At 42.7% G+C, this 23160-nt stretch overlaps 1 protein-coding gene across 4 annotated transcripts; it reads right to left on the bottom strand.

Annotated features, from left to right (window-relative positions):
* Positions 1-110: 110 nt before the first annotated feature.
* pkma (pyruvate kinase M1/2a) lies at positions 111-22880 on the bottom strand. Of its 4 annotated transcripts, none has more exons than XM_084072564.1 (11): positions 22764-22880; positions 13624-13808; positions 13140-13231; positions 9175-9306; positions 8282-8468; positions 7315-7585; positions 6663-6813; positions 6045-6197; positions 4460-4626; positions 2314-2495; positions 111-1610 (listed from the first exon to the last, which is right to left on the bottom strand). In XM_084072564.1, the coding sequence occupies exons 2-11, from the start codon at positions 13778-13780 to the stop codon at positions 1504-1506; spliced, it is 1599 nt and encodes a 532-aa protein (XP_083928690.1). In that variant the 5' UTR covers positions 13781-13808; positions 22764-22880; the 3' UTR covers positions 111-1503. The 4 variants fall into 4 exon arrangements, with proteins under 4 accessions (XP_083928690.1, XP_083928691.1, XP_083928688.1 ...); XM_084072565.1 differs by lacking the exon at positions 22764-22880 and adding an exon at positions 22639-22661; XM_084072562.1 differs by lacking the exon at positions 22764-22880 and adding an exon at positions 18218-18510.
* Positions 22881-23160: the final 280 nt, after the last annotated feature.

Genomic DNA, 23160 nt, shown 5'->3' with positions numbered 1-23160 from the left:
CTCTAGCGGTAAAGGTTTTGACTTTATGGCAAAGCCCTCCGGTATGTACTATACCCAGAATTCATGTACCCATAATTCATGAAAATTGTATTAAAGACACATTCAGGACATAAGTGCTCATCTCTTTTATTGATGGAAATCCAGACAGATCAGTACACCACATTAGTATTGTATTACCCTTTACATCATGTTAAGACTCACATCATAATCAAAAGCGGGAGGATAGTTAAGACACACAGCTTGGTCACTGACAGACAGGAGCGAGAGAGAATGAGAGTGAGCGAGCGATGATGGCAAGGATAAGGAGGATGAGAAGGGGGTTCGATCCATAATCCACTCGTTGAAGAGGGACAGGGTTACATCCTTGTAATCGCACGCCCTCTCTGGTCCCCAAAGAAAGACCCTAAAAGTGCTCATTCATAACGATCAACTTTAATGAACCATAGAACATATAGCTCTTAAACGTGGGAGGATATTATCCTAATGTAAAGGGCTTTCGAATACTTCTCTCACAACACAAAAATAAAATAAACTGCACTGAAAGACCTCTGTAACACACGGACATCCAAAACTAACATTTCTCTAGAGTTAGACAAAATATAAGTAGTGTTGGATGCCCAGAAAACAAAAAAAAAACAATCCACATTCAAAAAAGTCAACTATAATACAGAAGAATGTAACATTGTCTACAGTAGATTGGGAGTGCAACACTTACAAGATATACTCTTAAAATACAGTGAAAGCTGGTATAAGAGAACCACATACATAGACAGCCACTATTGACCATATTCACACAGTTACACTTGAGGGATGGGAAAACCCGACCATAAGAACAAAATGAACAAAATGGCTGCTGCGTGAATATAGTCAATAAGAGGGCTCGGTTTGGTAGAGCGACAGAGGAGACCAGAGGCAGGGCCCTAAGAGGAGCCCTTTGATGCATTAAAGCCACCACTTTGTTCGCTTTGTAGGCAGAGGAGGAGTGTGTTCGGTAAACAAAACAAACTTTTTAAAAGTTTTACAGTTACAGAAGTGCAGGTGCCATCTTTAGTTCTACCTCGCCTCTCCCCCACCAACTCCACCGAAACAGACTTGGTTTTACTTGGAATAATACACATGTTTGTTTGAGTAGATACAACAGTTTTGTGGTGATGAAATGAGTGTACAAAAACTGAAGCCCTGGAGACTGGGGTCAGTTGAGAGAATGATAGTGAGAGGAATAACAGCGACACTTAGCTGGAATTGTGTTCGGACTAGCAGCCACCACCCGCAGCACTTGGGGGGCGGGGGGGGGGGGGGGGAAAGCTGGACAATTTTGTTGCTGCATTATTGCCTAAAGTTGCCTAAAGTTGGTTGGATGGTCTGGAGTCTGTAAGCCCATGGTGGTGGGATGAGAAGGGCTGAGTGTGCCGTGGTGGGATGGATGGGGGATACGGGGTGGGGTGGTGGTTATGAAAGACAGATAGGGGGACAATCAGCAGGGGGTTGCCCTGTCGGCAGAGTTCAGGCAACCGGGACCACACGCATGGTGTTGGTGTAACCAGAGCCAGGACGCCAGCCAGTCAGCACAATGACCACGTCTCCCGCCTTGAAGAAACCACGTGCTTTGCCTAGAGAGGAGATTAAAAACAACGATGTGGGCATTTAGCAGACGGGACAATCTTACAGAGACAAATTGCAAGGTTGGAGTAAGCGACATGAACCCTTCTCAACCAACAACGGCGTCAAAAGTGGTTGAGTAATTGGAGTGCTCAGAAAACAAGTATGTGCAACTAAGTAGCTAGGACGGCAAGTAGACGTCAAACCTACCATCCATGTAAATAACATCTAGTTTGTCGACACAAGAAATATGTCAGGATTGCACACGTAAAGGTGTGATTCTAACTATTCAATTTGTGTCAGGTACTGCATGATAGGGTTTCTGTTAGGAATTAAATCAGTTAATACATTTAGACGAGTTTATACATATTACAGTTAATACATTTAGAGGCGAGTATATTTAGACCTCTACCTGTGTTTGGTAGAGGTGAGTAGCATCCTTTTATTTGTGTCTTTTGGTTCCTTTGATTATTTAGGTTTAAGTAGCTCATGACATGTTTACTTTGCTTGTTTATAGTTTTGCCATTAGCCCACCCTGAAGCCACAGGATTTTAATGAACCATTAAAAGGCTGAGAATGCTTTGTCGCTGTTGGGTTTCTTGGGAGCTGCTGGGAAGAGAGAGTCACTCATGTTGTACCCCAGTTTTCCCCTCTATCGGGTTGTAACACAGGTTCATGTTCATGATGTGTACGCTGTCAAATATCAAGTCTCACCCATTTCCATGGCGAAGTTGACCCGCAGGTCGACGTCCTCTGCCCACACATCATGGGCGGGCTTGTTGTATAAGACGGGGAAGATGCCACGGTACAAGTGGGCCTGGCGGGCCGTCTGGGCGTTACGGGTCACGGCGATGATGGGGGCGCGGGGCCTGTACCTGGAGATCAGGTGGGCGGACCTACAAAAGAAAATAAGAAAAAGAAATACCTTGGTACTCGAGACCGACTACAACTTAAGATCTTTTCTGCGGTTGGAACTTTATAAAACTAAGAAAATATTTCAGCTTTAATTTATAAATAATGAACAAAATGTGATTTGACAAATTGATTATAATGATTAGTAAAACACAGACCAAGACAAATCCGGAGGACAAATACTAAGGATTTCATTCCAGTGTCAGATATACAACTAGACACACAAAGGCAGCTCAAAGACAAAATAGATATACTGTAGAAAGGCTGAGGTTGTTTTTGAGTATATATATATATATATAAAATACTGTAGGTGTGTCATATATATATATATATATATATATATATATATATATATATATATATATATATATAATGTTAACTGACACACCTACAGTATTATCTATGAACTATGATTATTGGAGATCTCAACTATTTTGCTTTAAAACTGGCTAAATGTAAACATGAAAAAGATTATATTGATGAATACTGTTTTATCTCGTTTATTACACATTTTTGGTGAGAATAATAATCAGACTTTCTGGAAAGACATGACATAGGAATACTGATGACCATGATATGAAGATAAAACTCATGTGCATGTAAACATCACTGTAGACTTCACTTCTGTCACCCAAACTATAGAGTGTTCTGCTGCATTCACACTGGTGGTGACAAAAGCTACAAAACTGTTTCAAGTGTTGCTCAAGAAAGACACACTGTAAAGGAAAAGGCTAAATATCCCTGGTGCCAAGAGTTTTTCTTCCTTTAACGGAACAAAGCAGGAATTGTGCGAGTAGAGAAGGGGAGTGAAAGTGGTGAAACAAAACATGATTGAGGCTTCATTGGAGCGCTGAAAAAGTTCAAAGTTTTTTTTTTTATAGTGTGTGTCGGGCGTTATTTTGTAACATCACGTCACTGGTTTCCATTGACAATGACTTGTAGCCTGTTGCTTTGTCGCCGCTAGTGTGAACACAGCAATACTCTATCTGGTACTAGAATACTGTACATCTCTTGCCAGTGTCAGACTGTGTACACAGTACACCACCATGATGCCGCAAGATACTTCTCACTTAAACCATCCTGTGTAGTGCTGCACTTCACACACACGCACTCATTCACACAATCAAGGGGGGGGGGGGGGGACAAGATCTGAGATCATGCAGGTAAATTTCTTGCAGGTTGATGGTGGGATAACAGAGGAGTCGGGGGTGGACAGGCATGCATCTGTGAGCACCTTACCTCCTGGGGTCGAGGTCCCATCCTCACCTCTCCCCCTCTGCTCAACCTTCCTTCTCCTTACCTGCCGGTCTTGGTTAGAAGGATAATGGCGCTGGCGGTGCATTTGAAGGAGGCCTCAACGGCTCCTACAGCCACAGCCTCCGAAGGGTCTCTGGTCAGTTTGCTGCTTCGCCTCAACTCCTCAAAAAGCTGCCTGTGGAAGGTGGCTGCCTCCGCCTCCCGTGCAATCTGAGCATGTGCACGTATGATGGACCCGAGGGAGGGAAGGGTAGGGGGTAGGCAGGGTAGCAGCGAGTTACACTCAGACACACCACCACTACACAAACTGGAGTCACTCACTGGGAGGCAATGACAACCGCTTAAGATAGACTACTGAACATTCAATGTTTTCATAAGAGGCTAAGGGACACTGAGCAAGGACTCAGTGTGATATGGTTTAGCCTGAAGCAAGTCCAGAGAGTTCGGTGCAAAAGAAATACTTTTATACTGCTATTGTACCGCAGTGTCATAACTCTGATTAGTGTATCTTTTTACTGGTTTGGATTACATTTACCCAATAGTCAATCTAAGCAGTTTGGCATCCCCTTCCAGTTAAGTCAGTCAGTCAATTGGTCCCTATCTGTCCCTACTCTCTCCACCTCACAAGACCTTCAGGTCTCTGTGTTTGTGTCCTCCGGGACCAGCTAGCCATGTGAGCCTGACTGCCTACCTTCCAGAGCCAGTGAGCACAATGAAGGCTGAGGCTAAGATCTTAAAGGAGGCCTCGACGGAGCCGATAGCGATAGCCTCGGCAGGATCGGTGGTGTTTGGCGAGCTGCGGCGCAGGTCCTCGAACAACTGGCGATGGAACACAGCTGCCTCGGCCTCACGAGCGATCTAGCACGGGTGAAGAGCAAGATGCCACACACCAGGCAAAAACCACACCAGGCACACAAATGTAGGAGAAAGGACAGATATGAGAGAGAGGAGGTGGGAAAGTGAAAATGTAGGAGAAAGGACAGATGAGGATGAGGAGAGGAGGTGGAATGGTGGAAAAGTGAAAATGTAGGAGAAAGGACAGATGGGAAGAGAGGTGTAGATAGACAAGAGGGGGAAATAGATGTGCAGAAAAATAAAGAGGTTTTAGTAAAGAATACAGTTAGTGGGACAAACAGAAAACCATTAAACGTATAAAAAAATGCTTGATTTAAAAAACTTTCAGTGGTTTGGTAAAAAGGTACATGTATGTATTTAGGTATAAAAGAAAAGGCTGATTGGACTTTTTAAATGGCAATTTCATTGCTGCGATGACCTTCTAAAACATGCCATCCAATTTGATTTTGTTCAGACGGGATGGCTGTATAAGTGATTGCAAAGAAGCAGACTACTCAAGCCAATATGGAGTCAAGTCATGCCGCACGAACTGCATGCAAATTCGATACATAACAGTCGAGGAAACAAGTGAAAGATTCAGAAATAAAGGTACTAAAGGTAAAATGTTAGAAAATGACTTAAGACAGAAGGATAACCAAAATGTTAGAAAATTACTTAAGATAGAATAAAAGTAGCCAAGCAGCTTAAAAGCGGGGTTAGTCTAGATAGGAGAACACTATCATCCCTATATTTGTGTGACAGTATGGATTCAGATCAGTACTGATGAAACAATGGTTTCAGTTGCAACACATGCTGAGGCCTAGATGCACATTCATGCTGAGTCACTCCTGCATGATGCAACCAGGATGACTGCAGGAATAGAAAGGAGCCCAATACAGTAGAGGTTAGGAGGACAGGCCTGAGCAGAAGGGCCATGGATAGCATATTGTAAGCCGCGTTATCCATCCATGCAAATTCAGCTATCGCCTTAACAGTATTCTTCTTGAAACGCAACCGTAAGTAAGGTTGTAAAAATACGGTTTACAAATTGCAATGCTGACCCTGTCAAACATACAAAACAAAAAAAAGCAGGTAAAAAAAGCAGATGATGGCCAGTTGGCCACAAAGGCAGTACAGTATATAGAAAGGTAGATAGCACATGCAAATCCACATCCACTTTAGTGTCCAGGACTAACGGAAGATCAACATAAACAATAACGTACACTGGTTAGATGCTCCACTTGTTTATTGCATTTTGTGTTCCGATCAAATCGATCTTCATTCTTGAAGAATACCGATTTGATCGAAATGGTGAATGCGATAAACATCCGGAGAATCGAACCAGTGTGCAGACGTTATCGTTTTGCTTACAATATAAACGGACAATGAGCTGAGGGGTGAATTAAAGTTACAAAAGGAATTGGGTGGGGTCCGTCACTCACCATGTGCTGTGTGCGTACTGCCTCGATGGGGTAGTCGCCCTTGGCGGTCTCTCCACTCAGCATGATGCAGTCAGCACCATCCAGCACAGCGTTTGCTACGTCGCTGCCCTCGGCGCGGGTGGGCCTGGGCTTCTTGATCATGCTCTCCAACATCTGTGGTTGGCAGTGAGGAGATGTTGACCAAAAGACAGTGTCAGTAAGTTTCAATATGTCACGTATGCTTTGTTAGTAAGTTTCAATATATGTGACGTACTATGCTTTGTTAGTTTCAATATATGTCATGTATTGTTAGTTTCAATATATGTCATGTATTGTTAGTTTCAATATATGTCATGTATTGTTAGTTTCAATATATGTCATGTATTGTTAGTTTCAATACATGTCATGTATGCTTTGTTAATTGTTAGTTCATCTCAAGTATCTTTGTGTACGTGAGACGGCACCAGGCAATACATAAAAGTAAGCAGGACCAACTATAGAGACCTGGGGGACCCCGGTCGGCAAATTTAAAAAGGCTAATGGAAATCATTAAGATTTGAGTTGATAACAGGAGGTGTATATTATTGAGTCAGTAATTATTCAAACACTGAAACATGTCGTCATTACTACTGAACTGACCTGTGTGGCGCAGGTGATTGGCTTGCCGGCTTTGTTGCAGCGACCAATCATCATCTTCTGTGCAAGGAACACCTTCTCCGTTGGGATCTCAATACCCAGGTCACCACGGGCAACCATAATGCCGTCACTAGCCTCCATGATCTCATCGAACCTGCAGATGAGGTGTGGAAGGTTTTATGAAGGAAATAAGCCTGAACCCAATGAAAAAGCTGTGTGGGGGGGGGGGGGGGGGGGGTTGTCTGCTCTCAAAATATAAATAGGTGCAGGATTGGGTATGAAACATAATGCAACTTGATTAGCCATTCAACGATATTGTGGGCTGCATGTAAGCTTAGCCAAGATGAAGACAAAATGTCAGTATAAGGTACTGTGGATGTGGATTGATCACTGTTCAAAGTAGGTGTCAAAAGGAGTGATTCTGAAAGTCCACAATAAACTGCTGAAACCTTTCTGGAGGTGTCAGAGAAGCTAATTCAACCAAATATCTGAGATGAAGAGGTCTCCACTTAATACCAGCTGACACATCTGCTCCAACCACCCTCGCATCCCTCTCCCCCAGAACCTAAACTAGAATTTCCCATAGGTGCACCTCCTAAATAGCATTGAGGAGTTGGTTACATCATGTCCTGTGTATTGGTAAACGCACGCATACCTGCGCACTCCCTCATGGTTCTCCAGCTTGCTGATGATCTTGATGTCCTTGCCCTTGTCCCCCAACACGGCTCTGACTTCGGCGACATCTGCGGCCTTGCGGATGAAAGAGGCGAAGACCATGTCCACTCCCTGCTCCAAGCCAAACTTCAGGTCCTTGATGTCCTTGTCTGAGACGGCAGGCAGGTCCACAGCAGCGCCAGGAAGGTTCACTCCCTTCTTACTGCCTAAGGTGCCTCCGTTGTCAATCTCACACATCAGGTAGTCATTGCCTATTAAAAGGGAAAATTCCACCTTCAGAGACTCACACATACCGGTAGATATTTATCATCAATTCAGTAACAGTCAATGTATTTAAGGAGATACAGGTTTTCTACATTTTCAGAATGCTGTTAATTCATCCATAGCCACTTGAGCCCCATTTCAAAAATAGTGAAAATAGCAGATCTACAAAACATTTTGAAATGTGCCATCTTTGAAAAATGTGCAAAACAAGGACACCAGGTTTAAAGTGGTTAATGCAGCAAGTGCATTTAGGACCATTGAGAATATTGTGGGGGTACACATTGATTTTCTCTTGCTGTACAATTGCTTAACGTCAGGGTAAAATGGTTGAGTCTCAAAATAAACCCTTGGTTTTTCATTTTGAACACTAAACAATCTGAAACATAAACCACATATCTGTCAGGTTTTAAAGTCTTCTTACATTTGGCTAATTACCTACAAGCACCAAAATGGAACCAGAAATGCAAGGTAAGCAGTGTGGATATATCCTTTTAAAAAGGGAACTTATAAATATATACAATATATATTTTTTACAATTTGGTACAGTAGCTTGATGCGCAGAAGCAAGAAGCGCAGAATCAGTTTTAAAATAACTTTATTTCTTAAAATCACCAGAATTTAATTATTTCCTTTATGGTTAGGAGAAAGCTCAAGTGGGTCTTGGTCACTCCTCCAGCACTCACCGATCTCCTGGACCTGGAGGGATATGAGTCCATCATCAATGTAGATCTTGCTGCCGATCTCCACCACATTGCCGATGTTCTTGTAGTCCAGCCACAGGACCTCGTCACTGCATTTCTCCATAAAGCTGTCGTCCCACGTCAGCTTGAGCAGGTTCCCCTTCTTCAGCTCCACCTCAGCTGTTCCACTCTGTTACATCAGAAACACAGGGTTTATTTTGATAGGACAGTGAACGGAGAGACAGGAAAGCTGCGAGAGAGGGGGCGGAGGATGACATGCAGTAGAATGTCTGGGGTTAGATTCAAAACCCGGGCCAGCTGCAGTAAAACTACTACCTTTTTTGTATGGTACGCACAATGTACCGTTACTCGCTAATCCCCAAGGCACACAGTGTTCCTTAGCTTTTGTTTTAGCTCCTTTCCCCTCAGACAGAGTAAGCTACCAACAGTTATCGTTGTTAGTCGTTCCACTTTTGGGGCGGTGGAAGTAACCGATTAAGTGTCTTATTCACTCTCCTTACCCCTGCATCACCTAATTGTCTGAACAATAAAGCAAATGCATTTTTTAAAGTAAACATGAACTTTGTACAAGTTTCAAATTTCCAGCATAACTTGGAGTTTTCAAAACAATACCGGTGTTTTGCAAACACTGGCTAGGTCAACCAGCCACTGTGGCCATCATATTGATTATGACGTTTCCTCTGAATTAATTCGACAGTGATGGGCCATCAGAAAGAAAACTACTGCCATAATAGCAAACAGAGTCAAATTAAAGTATGGCAGCTATACAGTATTTTCATTAAAAAAAAAAGAGAATAGAAATTGGAAGGCTTCCATGCAGGGTTCCATGCATATTAAGCATATGACGGGAGGACCAATGACACGAGACTACTTACGCCATCGATGAGTCCAGTCCTGATCTCAGGACCCTTGGTGTCCAGGGCGATGCCAATGGGTCGGTAGTGGATGCTGCCAGGACCAAAGCTCTCGCATGCCTCACGGATATTCTTGATGGTATCACAATGGTACTATGTATAATAGAGAAGGTTCAAGAGACATTAATGCTTTCAGAAATGTATGCAAACATTTAATGACTTCAAAGAGGCATCTGGTGTCAACCATCAGGAACTGAGCATGGCCACACTGATGAAGAGGCCGTTGATATGGATACAGAAGCTTAAACAAGGAGTCTGTGGTCAGATTCATAGCACCCCTTATTTAGATTATGGGCATGTAGACGATGCTCTTACCCAGAGATAACTTACTGTGAGTGAGGAATGTGTGTTGCTCAGCAACAATTAAACAGGACAGCATCAAACCTTTTCTAACCCCCCCAATCATTGCACAGAAATTGGAAGGCACCTTGTATTATGTTTGTGATACACTTTAACCACGCACATGAAACTGTGATTTTGCTGCCGCCATTTTATATATGGTGGATATGTTTGTTTTCCATCTGCACAAGAAGCATTTATCCCTTTCATAGTGCCATTTATCAATTATGCACCTTATGTAAATTGGACTTTGCACATTGGATTTGACTGTGCCTTCCTGTTATTTTACTTGTTCTGTGTTCCTGTCTTCTCCAGTCTCTTTCCCTATTCAAATTCTTCCTGTAACTGTAAATGTTGAGAGCTTGCACAGAAAAGCATTTCACCCACTGTTTTACACCCTGTAATCGTGTGATGTGACAATCACGTTGATTAGGATACCGATTCTGATAAGTAAAGAGGTGGCAAGGCAATTAGAAGATAAGGCACATCTGACAACTAGCAACGATAGTCATAAACAGGACTCACAAAACATAATTGCTGGGTTATCATGCCATCTCCATGACATGTTACCCTGCATTATAAGTGTCATGGAGGAATTTAGGAGCAACAGGGTTTATTATTTAAGAACAAACAAACCGTTTCATCAAGGCAGTTATTGAGTAAAACACACATTAAACACTATATTGTTAAAGTAAATAAACCTGCCGAGTGAGTGTCATTGACCATCATGTCCTCGATTTGCACTGAATTGAAGCTTCTCCAGTCCTTATACGATGTCTGTTAGTAATGTCATGTGAAACTGAGGTGTGAGAGTTCTGGCCGCACTATTAACTACAGCAATTACTGAGGCGTACAAAGAAAATAATTTCTTCCTTCTTTCCTGTTTCGCTTTCTGATGAAAACTTTAGTACAGTAACTGTTGGTGCAGAACTACATTCTACCCAAAGAAAGGGAAAGTCACTGAAGGATGACACAAGCTCACACAGGACCATATGAAACATACAAGTCTATTGTCAACGGCCTATTAGAGCAGATCAGATCGTGGGAGACAGTATAACATGGATGTACCCTGACTTTAATACTCTACCATCATAAAAACATACTGAATAAACGATTAAAAGAGGTACCACGAATGACTGAGGTAGATCATGACACAGCCACTTTTGAATTAAGGCATTACATAATGCAGCCAGGTGAAGGCTATGAGCCTGGCAAAGGACCAGCCTTTTGTTGCCCCGGGTCCTTGTAATGTTCGGTTTATGTGGCGTCCTTGTAGATATAAAATGATGAGCCGAAGGTTATACTAGTTATATCGCCACAGTACTGAAGCAACCACTTTTGGCATGGCTGTCTGTCTGTAAGATAGCAACCACTTTTGGCATGGCTGTCTGTCTGTAAGATAGCAACCACTTTTGGAATGGCTATCTATCTGTCTGTAAGATAACAGACTGGTAATGTAGTGTAGTAGAGCAAGGGTTCCCAAACTTTTCAGGCAACGACCCCCCAAAAGAATCATATTTGAACTGGGGACCCCCCACCCTGACAAGCACTTGGAATAGTGGGCATTAAATTTAGTTCTGACTCGGTTCCACAGATAAATATTGTGAAAATAGCCTAACTGCAAGCTCACAAGGTCTCGCACTGCGAGAGTATATACACACACCCCCTCTTCCCCTTAAAAAAAGAATCCTCTCCATACATTTCTCTCTCAAACTTTTTTTCTTAGCTTTTCTCCTTGTTCCCCTACTGAAACAAGCCTTTAGGATCATTGAAACATTTTCTGGTCACCCTGGGTCTGATCCTGTAATAATAGTCATAATCATGTCCATGTAGTTTTTCTTTCATACATTTTCAAACATTTTCCAAAAACAGTGGAAATGGTCGATCATTGAGAGTTCGTATGATAGGCCATTTCAAAAATATTTTAAAAGAATATAATGTCTATGTCAGCCATTTCTTTATATTTAAGTTATTTGTCATCTGCCCAGTGCAATGTTTGTTTACAAAGACCAAAAGGCAAACTGTAATTTGTATTAAAGTTGCAATGTCAAAAACAAAATTAAAATACCTACTTGTACCATGTACTATTGCTTGTAGTATTGGTGTTACTTGTAGTATTGGTAATGTAAAAGTCTTTGGGGACAGCCGTCGGCCATACGAGGCTCTCGCTACTAGACATGTCAGTAAGAATGTAGGTGATGGTTAATCACATTAGCCGTCAGTAATACTAGCTTTAAGCTTTACTACACAGCACCTGTGGCATAGATACGGTATAATATACACGTCGATACCGCATTAGCCGCCGCTGTTCATTGGGTGCTTGTTCGTCTACGCCGTGCATCCTAATGCACATGCCCCGTGTATGTCTATTGAAGCAGGAAGTCTTTAAAAAATTACAATGATGTGTATGACCTGTGGTACCTGTGAGTAACAGGAATGTTAACGGGAAAAATAGAAACGGCAAATGGAACGGAGACTTTACATGGCTGAATGACATGAGATTCATTCTGTTATTTCACCAAAATTCCATTATTATTATTATCGACATGATATAGCACAATCCACTACCTTGAGGTTAAAATCAAAGTAAACGGACCCCAAATGCTAGCTTGTGTACGTACATGCACTGTGATGCACACACAGTCTATACACCTCCAGGCTCTTTGCCAAAAGAGGTGATAAAAGCAGGGTGGGTACATAGAGATGAAGTATTGTAGTGTTCCCAAGCAGTCAATGATTAGATTTCCTGGTCTCCTGTTAGAATATAGGGCCAGTCTAACTGTCAGTCCTTCTTGAATAGCTCAATACTAAACACACATTTTTGTGCGTTAAGTAAAATAAGGCCTGCGTTTGTTTAGAGAGTAAATTAAGTACAATGACTGCAATCACACTAAACATGGTCAAGCAATTAATTAGCATAGCTATTTTCCAGTTTATTTGCACACTTGGCTTTCTGTAGTTTCTGAATCGAGAATCTCCTAACTCAAGATTCTACTACGATACTCTTTATCATTCATTTGAGTTTTAGAAATAATTTGTGAACAGATGAGTTCCTTAAGCATGTTCTCATGAAACAAACCTTACATCTGTTTCACTGGCAGTAAATGGGACACCATCGTCTGCTTTATTATTACTTATTTGTGCTACAAAGTTGATTATTCAGATGTGAAAACTAAATGTTATGACAACTTGGCTCTCTGACAAGGATCCTTCAGACAGAGAACAAACTCAAATAATTTGTCATTAGCAATTTGGTAGAAAACACATTTACAACCGGATGCGTTTTCCAATAACTTGTGGTCCATGTGTTACCTATTACACCCAAAGAGGATCTGTATGCTATCAGTAAACCACCTGATTACTGCAAAAAAAAGCATTTCTGATAAAGCATGTCTAGTTCTAGCTTCTGTGGAATTTATCAGCAGTGTGATATTATCAGCCCAGGTCTGTAAACAGACTGCTTAGCTGAAAGGTATCTACACATGCATTTTCATAATAGAGACAAGGTAAACAGACTGCTTGGCTGAAAGGTATCTACACATGCATTTTTTTCATAATAGAGACAACGTTAACAAGACTGTACTAACCTCATGTGAGCCATGGGAGAAGTTCAAGCGAGCAATATTCATCCCAGACTTGATCATCTCCTTCAGCATCTCCACAGAGCGAGAGGCAGGCCCTGGAAGAAGGGTTAACAAACAATTATTTTTGTGTTTTATTCAATCTGTTATGCTAATTCAATAGGTGCTTAGGAGTACAGTATGTGGCTAGAAATACTCTCTGGTTTAATTTCAGTTGTTGATACAGTACACATACAGTGTCCAGTAGTTCAGCCCGAAACTATGTTTATTAAAACAATGGTAAAAAAGCAGGGGGTAATGCCCTTGTTCTTTTTAGCAAAACACAGTAACACATTGCAGTTATTAATGTGTGTAACAGTGATTTTACAGTCTGCAATCTTAACTGCCTGTGTTTGTGACACGTGTTGCACAAGTTGTGTCCACAGGTTGTGTGTTCATCTGCAATTCTGTCTACTCTGTTCATTCGCGAGCATTTTGTGCTACCACCCACCGATAGTGCAGATGATGCCAGTGTTGCGGGCAGTGGTGGGCTCGGAGTCGATGTCCAGCAGGCACAAGTGTTCCAGAAAGGTGTCGGCCATGGCAGCATTGAGCTGCTGGGTCTGGATGAAGGCAGAGCCCATGTCTACCGTCTTTGGCTGAGGCATAGCAATCACACGTACAGCTGGAGAATTCCTGTAGTCCAAAAACAGAAAGCAGAGTGTGAGGAGATGTGGTCAGACAATTCTCGTCTCTTGGCGCCGGCCTGGCACCCTGACTTAAACCAGAACTTATCAGCCAAAGTGTCAACCACCAGGTTAAAGAGGGTTTTTAATGATAGGATCTCTGAGTAGTAATGACAGTTTATTTGTCAAAGTGGGTGGTAGAGCAGGCAATCTTTAAGCCTGATTTATACTTTGTTGCGCACTGAAAATCGCAAATCTACAAGCTCACAACACTCTGACGCGCTGTGGGCTTGTAGATCGGCCATTTTCAGCGTGTGACACTGCGTAAACAAGTACAAAATCAGTCACAGTACAAACCTACTAGTATTTGTACAAACCTACTAGTTTGATAACTCAACTTATATGGCACCACCTGCTGGTTTGACTTTGTTCCTCACAGGGCTTTTCATGTGCCAATTGCAAATGTTCTGCATGCCAAAGCTAAGGTGACATGAAAAGGGCCAGTAGGTCATTTAGATACGAGTTTGATTAGGCTGCAGTGATATCTAATCATGCTGTGGGGACTATGTATGGAAATTATAAACTTAACATCAAGATAAATAAGAAATTAAGATGATAAAGCTTATCAAACCAACTTGTACGACAATGCAGTGTGAGTGAGCTATTCTGCGCAACATTTACCTTTCATATTAGGGTTGGGCAATCAGCAGTTTACAGTGGAGAACCTTCTGATAAAGGTCAACATAAAATGTGGAAGGAAAAACGGAAGTGCAGTTGCAGTATGCAAATCTTCCAATCCTGAACACAACTGTCAATAGTTCAGTTAGGTAATAAAGACATCGATATTTAGTCGCACCGCGGAGGAACATGCTGAGACACATGCTGAGACACATGCTACCCAAGTCCACCTCATTGAGATGCTGTGTGCACAGCTTATCATGGTGCTTGCGGTACACATTGTACATTCTGCTCTTCCCCTCCCTGCACTACCCTGAGTACTAGTCACCCATGGCAACAGTGCCATCATATAAAACACCTACAGGCCTAGCATTGCATCTCGTCCGCCATCCAGCCACGGGCAGAACCATTTCATGTACATAATATTCATAGCAATCTATGACATGCCTGCTTTGTCCCTCTTCCTCCCCCATTTCCTCAATCAATTCAAGACAGTTTCCTAAATATGTGCTCAGCCTATTGTAGTAGCACACTAAGGCACAGTACGGGTTACCCAAAATCCTGTGAAAATGTCTCAATGCTGGGCAGTACACTGTGTGCAGGCATTTAGAAAGGCAGTTAAGGCACACTGTGTAATGCTCAATACAAACTTCCTCTTTTTAATCGGGTTCATCTCTGACAGATTTACATTCATGCACTCTGCATCAACCCTGCATGATAGGACATGATGACAGGCTAAAACAAACAGCCAGTAAGAAAGGGCTTGTTTGCCTAGCATGCCGCATCGCTCTGTCTGATGGTCATGAGGAATGTTTGCACTCAACACTGCTTTCCTCTATGGTGGGAGACTCCGGTTACATAACATAGCCTAGCATAGTTTGTGGCTTTTTACGCTTGGTTGGGGAGATTGAATTAAGATGACCAAGTGTCAGTGTTCGTATCAAGAGACAAGTGTACAACAATACACAATATAGTCTCTAGAAAACTGCCACTGTAATGTTTCCATGGTGCATCTTCCCTGCAATGTAATGAAAGCAAGGCAGACTAAAATACTGTAGCTTCTAGATTAAGCTGGTTGAGGGAAACAAAAAAGCAACAAATATCAAATTAGGTTAGGTTAACCTCAACAGCAGTCTAGTAAATCATTTTTTGGACCATGAGTCGGGATGCTTTGAAAATGTGAAACCAAACAAGACAGTCTAAATTAAGTGATCTCGAGTGCCTTGGATCAACTGAAAGGCACCACCAGGCCTCAATCCAAACCACCCAGCAGGGCAGATTGGGTCACTAAATTATACATTGGAACACACATAACTGACACTCTCACTGATTGCTTCTTGGACACGTCAACACTTTCCAATTCCTCTGCTCCATTCAGACCTAGAATGTTGTGGTGAATAGTCTAGACACAAGGAGTGTCCTGGATGTCCCTGACCAGGCAGGTACTACTGCCTATGTAAAGAGAAACACAAGGGTTCTTTGTGTTGACTTCCGCAACGACACACCTTGCAGGCCAGGCACCCTCTAAGAATTATACATATAGACCATACCCGGTCGGCGCAGCGCATCCGTGGGGGGATATGCGCACATGATCTGGCAACCCGGGAGGCAGTTTGTCCCATAGCTGGGCAGCCGCAGCTATGGGACGACATTCTTTGACACAAAAACGCTAATAAGAAGCTGAGATTTGATGAAATTGAAAAACGGGCTTCACAGTTAAGTTCAGATGGTAATGGTCAATGGCTGTGTGCAAAATCAGAGCAATTGGTCCAGCCAGTGGGGAGAACCGGGTAGCTTCACCACCACCACTACAAACGCACGCACAGAGGTTACTAGAATTATAGTAGGATTCAGCAGCGATGCTCAGGGGCCTCCTAGTAATAACACACACGCAGAAAAAGACATGCTCGTAGTGAGGCAAACCTCTAGAAATAACAGTGACATCTAAATATTTTCTACTGCAAATTGACAATGTGCGTTATCCAAACTGTATAGGTATACAGTTTTCGGTATTATGTATCCTAAAGGCAAAAATCGTGTCTTTCAAATCAACAGATCCTAAGAAGTACTGTGCCGTTCTCTAGAACCCAGCCTTCACCATCTTCAGTAGTGGGCAGGCCTCATGACATCCTGGGTACTAGGCACCATGGCAGGGGATTCCAGACAGCATCCGCTGTACAGCCAATGAATAGGCTTCTTCACAGGCAGCAGTTGAGCGGTGATGTAAGAGTGAGTAAGCAAGCAGCACACTGCTGTACGTGAGCACGGTCACATAATCCTATACTGCACACAGCGCAGCAGAGACCTGACCACAAGAGGATGGGAGGGGGAAGGAGCCCCACAATGATGCAGAGCCCATGCGGATGGATGCAAAGGGAAGAAGACTGCAGAGTGAACAGGAACCAGTCTGCCTTCTGGTGGTTTATTATTGGATTTTGTAGATTTGCATTTCCATCATCAATTCAATTTGATCAATAGCTTAATAGTTTCATAGAAGAAAGGAGCAAGCAGCATCAATGTTCTCTAAAAAGAAACTAGAGTAGTGGTGAATTGCAAACCCTACTGATCCTTGTTGACTCTGACATACCTTTCTAAATGTAAATTGTGTTATATTACTAGCTTTGTGTGCTGTGCAACTGTGCTATGAATTCGATGATCAGAATAAGAAAATAGATAAGACAAGTTAGATTTACAAGAATCAAAGATATTGTGTTTTCTTGAGTCATGACACTCATGATGTCTGCCAACAATCACTTTCTTGGGTTCCTCTAGCCAGAAGATGTCATCTCTTGAGCTATCACAACATTTGTTTGACATAACAGGCATTGTAAAAGAGAAAACTTACACAGCCCTTGGAGGAAAGCCCCCGTGAACAGTAAACACAGTTGGGTGGCAGTGAGTGGCACATAACAGGTGCAATGGTGTGTGTCCAAAACAAGGTTAGTCCAACCAACCCAAGCCCTCAGGTTGTTATGAAAGATGAGAGAACTGACTGCAAAGCAGAAGGCCTGCAACACTCCAGGTTAAATGAAAGTCTTGTGCACGGCTCAACAATGTCATGGAAGTAAGGAAATAGCCAGCACACAATGAACGTCCTTTTCACATAGTTTGTTTTATTTACCTCTCAAGGAAGAGGTAAACAAAAAGCTTACGTGAAAAGGACATTCATTGTGTGCTGGCTATTTCCTTACTTTCATGTTATGAAAGATAACACCAGTTACAGAGCAACACACCTAACAGAGATGGATTGGATCCCAAGGACTAACCTTTGGGACAGTCAGCCATTGAAGTGCACTGTACTGCCACAGGCAGGGCCAGCACCAGTAGCAGCCAGTAGCCACAGTAACCCTGTCCCTGACATAGATGCAGGGCTAACTTTAGAGCAAGACTGCTAATAATCCCTTCCAATCCCTTTCCAGCAAAAGCACATCCCAGTCATCCCACTGAAACTGCACTGTGACTATGGCCTCTCTGCACCCTTTTGATGGCCACTGACTGTCTTTGTACACAACACGTTATCCATTTCTCCAATCTACGTTTGACTATAAGAAGCTCACACACAAATTGTGCCAGTGCAAGCAGAGGTCCCATGACAGCGCATGGTAATATTAACTTTCCATTAACAGCTGCCCACCATGACAGGCTAATCCAAATTTGGTGACGGCAGAGTTAAGTCCTTTATTACCCCACTCACCCACTTATGGCTTATGGCCTGCTGCGGGTTATGCTGCCAGTACGTACCCCCGGTAGGTCTTCCTTCTTATTGAGATGAAGCACGTGGCTGCCACGGACCTCCAGAGCGACGACGGCCCCAGCGTGTTGTAGCCTCTGACACTATCAACAAATGAAGCCCTCCGCTCTGCAGCAGTAGCACAGCCACCGCGCCTGACAGGAGAGTCTGACACGGCGAGCGTGCAAATGCATGCCTCGGCCAGGGGATCAGGAGTAAATCCCTTCAGGCGGGATGAAGAAGGCCACAAACGGCTCCCTCTGTGTCCGAGCAGCCGCCATACCCTCATGCCGGCCATACGAGTGACCTTCTGAGCTGCTACTGGTAGAGCTTTCCCCCACCGACCACCACCATGTTACACTAATGTAGGCCGGCAGCTATGGTCATATACACCCCCACCTCACAGCTGACAAACAGAGAGCATGGACTAATAATAACACCTAGCAAACTGAGTAGGCTTGCCTTGTACACAACCAATGCTTGGAATGTATGATGGAATATCTGCAGACAAGTCAATAACATGTCATCATGCTACAAATGGATGGCACTACTATGGCATGCCATGCATGCATGACACTCTGTAATGCATTAGACCCGGGGTCTTCAACAGTGGGTCTTCAACAGTTACTACAAGGGGGCCACCAAATGTTTGTGTGACAGGAACTTTTATTTTTACATTAATCACTTTAACCCTAGCATCCCTATTCTGGGGGAACATTTGCCAAAAACAGCAGAGCTACAAGCTAACATCGCACTGCAGCGCAACGTGTTGTGAGCTTGTAGATCTGCCGTTTTTGGCTAAGAGATTTGGTGTAAAAGGGAAAAAGCACATACAAAGTCCAGAGAGGTCGTGTTGACCAAGTATTGATGGTTTAAGTGGTTAAATGTCTGAAAATACACATGAATTCAACATATTCATACAAAAGATAAATGTGTAAACAAACAAAACACATTAATTTACACAATTTAATACACTGGTGATAGTGCTGTCAAACAAGTCTATGAAGCCATCTATGAAATCTAATGTGAAAAAAAGTGTATCTGCAGCACAATTATATACAGTATAACTTGTATGTGTATCGTCTTGTGTATTGAATCCGGGTAACTCAGTTAGTAGAGCTCTCGTCTTTGGACCACAAGGTCATGAGTTCGATCCCGGGCACTGCCAACTCAGCATACGAGTAGCACAGCTTGGGTGCGGCAACTCGTGCGGCAAGTACTGGGAGCTGATGGTAGGTTCTACTTCAGCTCTTTCTCAGCTAAGAGGTCATTGGCCTGAAAAACGTTAAAGACCCCTGTATTAGACACTTAAGGTGCAATGCTGTGTAAGTCACATACACAGCCATTTTGCTTGTCAAATTTGTCCACTGCAACTTCAAGTACCATATTAAGCATGCATACATTTACATTGTACATTTATAGGATGTGTGAGGGAACCGCCACACTCCACCCCCAAGGCAAAGGAGTGCCTAAATCTGGCAGGGTCACTTAAACTCTAGCTCCACAGCATTAATCAGCAAACATGCAGCTGCTTCAGGTAGGGGTCGCATTGGGAACAATGCCAGCTGCATCCAGCCTAGCCTACTGCACCAACACCTGTGGTTAACACTTCCCTGCCACTAGAGCAGGTCAAAATGACAAATAGAAGTCTTTGTCATCTAAAGGTCAGTGCTTGCTGGTATAGCACAGAATTCAATAGAACCTGTCATAGCAGCCTTTTACTTGGCAGATGGCACCCTTATTCAGAGCAATTTGCAATGAGTCAGCACATAGGGATGTCACATTGTCTTCCTCACAGACATCTTGAATTGACTTGTCACTGTCACATTATTTTAATTTTCGTTAGTTGCTAAGCCACCTGCGAAAGTGTCATTGTTAGTAAGTTAAGACTCAAATAATTTGCCCTAATTCAGTAAGAACGAAGTGGCCATGAAATAGTGTAAAACTAATGGGCTCATGACTAATGGATTATAAATATTTGCAGACTTGGAGATGTGTGACAGTTTCTGGTCAAATAGTTTCTGGACAATATCTGTGAGTGTTATAGAAGGGCCACCCCCCACCCACCCAGTCATGCTTCCTGTCTTGTAATCCTGTAAATTTCCATCAGAGTGAATTGTGCTGATATCCGTTCATCTAGGTTGGGCCTCTTAACCTATAAGTTATGAACCACAAGGGACCCAGTGGATCCCTGCATGACTGAAACACTACTATTTTACTGAGCCTGGCTCCCAAGATGACACTAAATTTACTCAATCTTGTCCCTTGGCTGAAAAGTTTCAAAAGCCCTGGGGGGTGAAACCTAAGACATGGACTGAAAAGGCCCAATTATGCAATACATAGCTTGATCTCATTAAGCATCCTTTATTTATTCACACAGGTTGAGCACGGCCCTGACCTAACTCAAAAATAGTCACTAATCACTTGACACAATGAACTAACATTCACCCTCTGGGAAAGGCTACCATTTTGTCAACACAGGGCCATCAGCCAAAACAGGCTATTATACAACAATGGGCTGAGCACCTGGAGACTTTTGTTAGACCGGAGGCAAATACAAAATAGCCGACAAGCAAGACGCTTTATCTGACTACATTAGACCGCAGAATAGACCTCAATAAAGCATGAAGTAGCTAGCTTGATCTGTGTATGATTTCCTCAGTTTTGCATAGTAGTTGTATACTTTGACACGTGATGTATGGTAATAGTCTTTAGAGACTAAACCTGGCACAGGATGAGAGCTGAGCAACAAGTAATCGTTGAGTACTAGACAGGTCTAGAATTGAATACATAGGACCACAATGGAAACAATTAAGTCCCCAGGACTTAGTGTTACCCTTTTAGCCTTAATGTCTGACTGTACCTTGTGCCTTTTACATTTCTGACTAATAAAGTATTCAATCAATTAGAAAAAAAAGGCAGTCAAGGAGAGCTTGTCATAAAATCTGAAGAACTACAGATGGGAAGCAGACAACAGTAGTAACCATATTATCTACACACTGACTGCAGGCCCCTCAAGATGACATGTTCCAGACTGCCTGTCTGTGTCATTCAGTATGCGTTTAACCAGGGTGGTGGCCTGGTGGGACAGTGACAGTCACTGCAGTAAGTCACTGCAGTCAAGAGATTAGGCCACGATGTGGGCACAATCCATTTAAGATCAACTTAAACAAAAAAACACTACCCCAAAACTAGTTAAGCAAAAGATGTGGGGTCATCACAGCATCTAGTTCACTTCAAACACAATTTTGCACTGGTGGTGACAGTACATCAGTATGAATGAAATGATTACAAGCTGGTCAACATGCCACCTGTTACATATTAATGTGGGTACATCGTGTCAATGCGCAGTGCTTCAGTCGATGCGCCAACAGTCACGTTTCTTCTGTTTCTTCTGTTCTGCGTCACATTTTCCTGAACCAGGAGAACGTGCACGTTGTGCACGAGCCACACGGCCAGCCAATGGGAGTCACGAGCTCCGCACGCGACCACACCCACAACCAGGAAGCGACTCTCACACAGACGTTTTTTTAAACACACCAAACTATCTCAATCATGTCAAAAAAGACATGAGCGTTATCTTAGCTGCGCCTTTCACGTTTTACAGTCAAACTGAAGACATTACGGTTCATGAACTACGTAGGCGAAAACGCAATTCATCCCCGAGTCATGTCTCCATTCATCCATCTGTATCAAGATAGCGAATTCAAGAACGCTCGCCCCAAAACACGCTCGCCCCGGGCCAAATCTGACGACCTCGGAACGTTCGCCACCAGTTATTCCTCAACGTAACCTCAGTAAAAAAAACTTTCTTAAACCTAACCTTATTCGTAACCTCGGCAAAACGAATATAAGAAACATAAAATGGGGGCGACTGTTTTGGGGCGAGCCTTCCGGTTACCATATCAGCAGCTTGCTTCCTGCTGTTATAAAACGCCGACGCTGTTACAAAGACAGCCATCCTTTTACAAAGAATACTTTAAGTTTGTGTTAAACGCAGATAGTCCACACAGTGTGGGGTTACTTATTACAACAGCAAACATATTTAGAAAGCAGTCAGGTAGGTAGTAACTTGTCACGTTATCTTGCCACCGGCCGGCCGTGGTTCTTTTTAATGGCGTGGTCTGGTCTTTTAACTTTAACACCACCAGTCTGATCAAAAAGGTTCCCTGGCTTAGTATAAAAAGGACATAAAACAAAAATAAAACACCATAGCAGTTACTACTAGAGTGTGTGCCACAAGCAGCTTGTATGGCACACTCTGGTTGTAATTGATATGGTGTCGTCTTATGTCGTTTTATGTCCTTTTCATATTAAGCCATGGGTACTTTAACCAGACTTGTGGTAAATTATAATAACATTAAGACATAAAAATAAGTTAAACTGTCGGTATATTCTAGTGTAATGTGGTCTTCATGGTAGAGGTACTCGCCTTATCTCGCAGAGAGGCAGACAGACTGATGCTAATATGGATGTGTTAACACCCAGCAGACAGAGTTAGAGTTATAGTAATGTATAGAGTTGTAATAATGTGGTGTTCATGGTAGAGATACTCACCTTATCTTGCAGAGACACAGACAAACTGATGCTGGATGTTAACACCCGGCAGAGAGAGTTCAAGGTGATCTCTTGCTTTCACCGGAACTCGTTTTATTCAGATGACACAAGAACACAAATAGTACCCATCCGAGGAAATATATAGGTCCATGTTGAACATGAACTATGGCTTAAAGGGTTAGTTCAGATTTTTTGAGTATTTTCTGTAGGAAATACTTACCATTAATGTAGTGGTTGCAAAGGTATTAATTGATTGCCCGAGTCCCATGGTCAGAGTTATGGTCCGTTTCTGATAAATATGAATGTAGTTCCGGTAGATTAGTAGATTTGGTGGGGGCCACTCATTAAAAATAAATAAATTAAAAAAACTAGCGTCATTTGTATTGTTGACCTATTT

Source organism: Gymnoscopelus microlampas (genome assembly GCF_963454915.1).
Source record: "Gymnoscopelus microlampas genome assembly, chromosome: 1".
Classification (NCBI taxonomy): Eukaryota; Metazoa; Chordata; class Actinopteri; order Myctophiformes; family Myctophidae; genus Gymnoscopelus; species Gymnoscopelus microlampas.
The sequence above is the reverse complement of the archived record's forward strand: the minus strand, read 5'-3'. Positions and strand labels throughout refer to the sequence as shown.

Bases quoted from the DNA above. Each gene is read 5' to 3' on its own strand.
- pkma (XM_084072562.1), bottom strand. From the start codon at position 18,504: ATGGCCGGCATGAGGGTATGGCGGCTGCTCGGACACAGAGGGAGCCGT. The intron at 9,307-13,139 runs GTTAGTACAGTC...TATTATACATAG, and splicing joins TCTCCCATGGCTCACATGAG to TACCATTGTGATACCATCAA. The intron at 2,496-4,459 runs GTAGGCAGTCAG...TTTCTTTTGTAG, and splicing joins GTGCTCACTGGCTCTGGAAG to GTCCGCCCACCTGATCTCCA.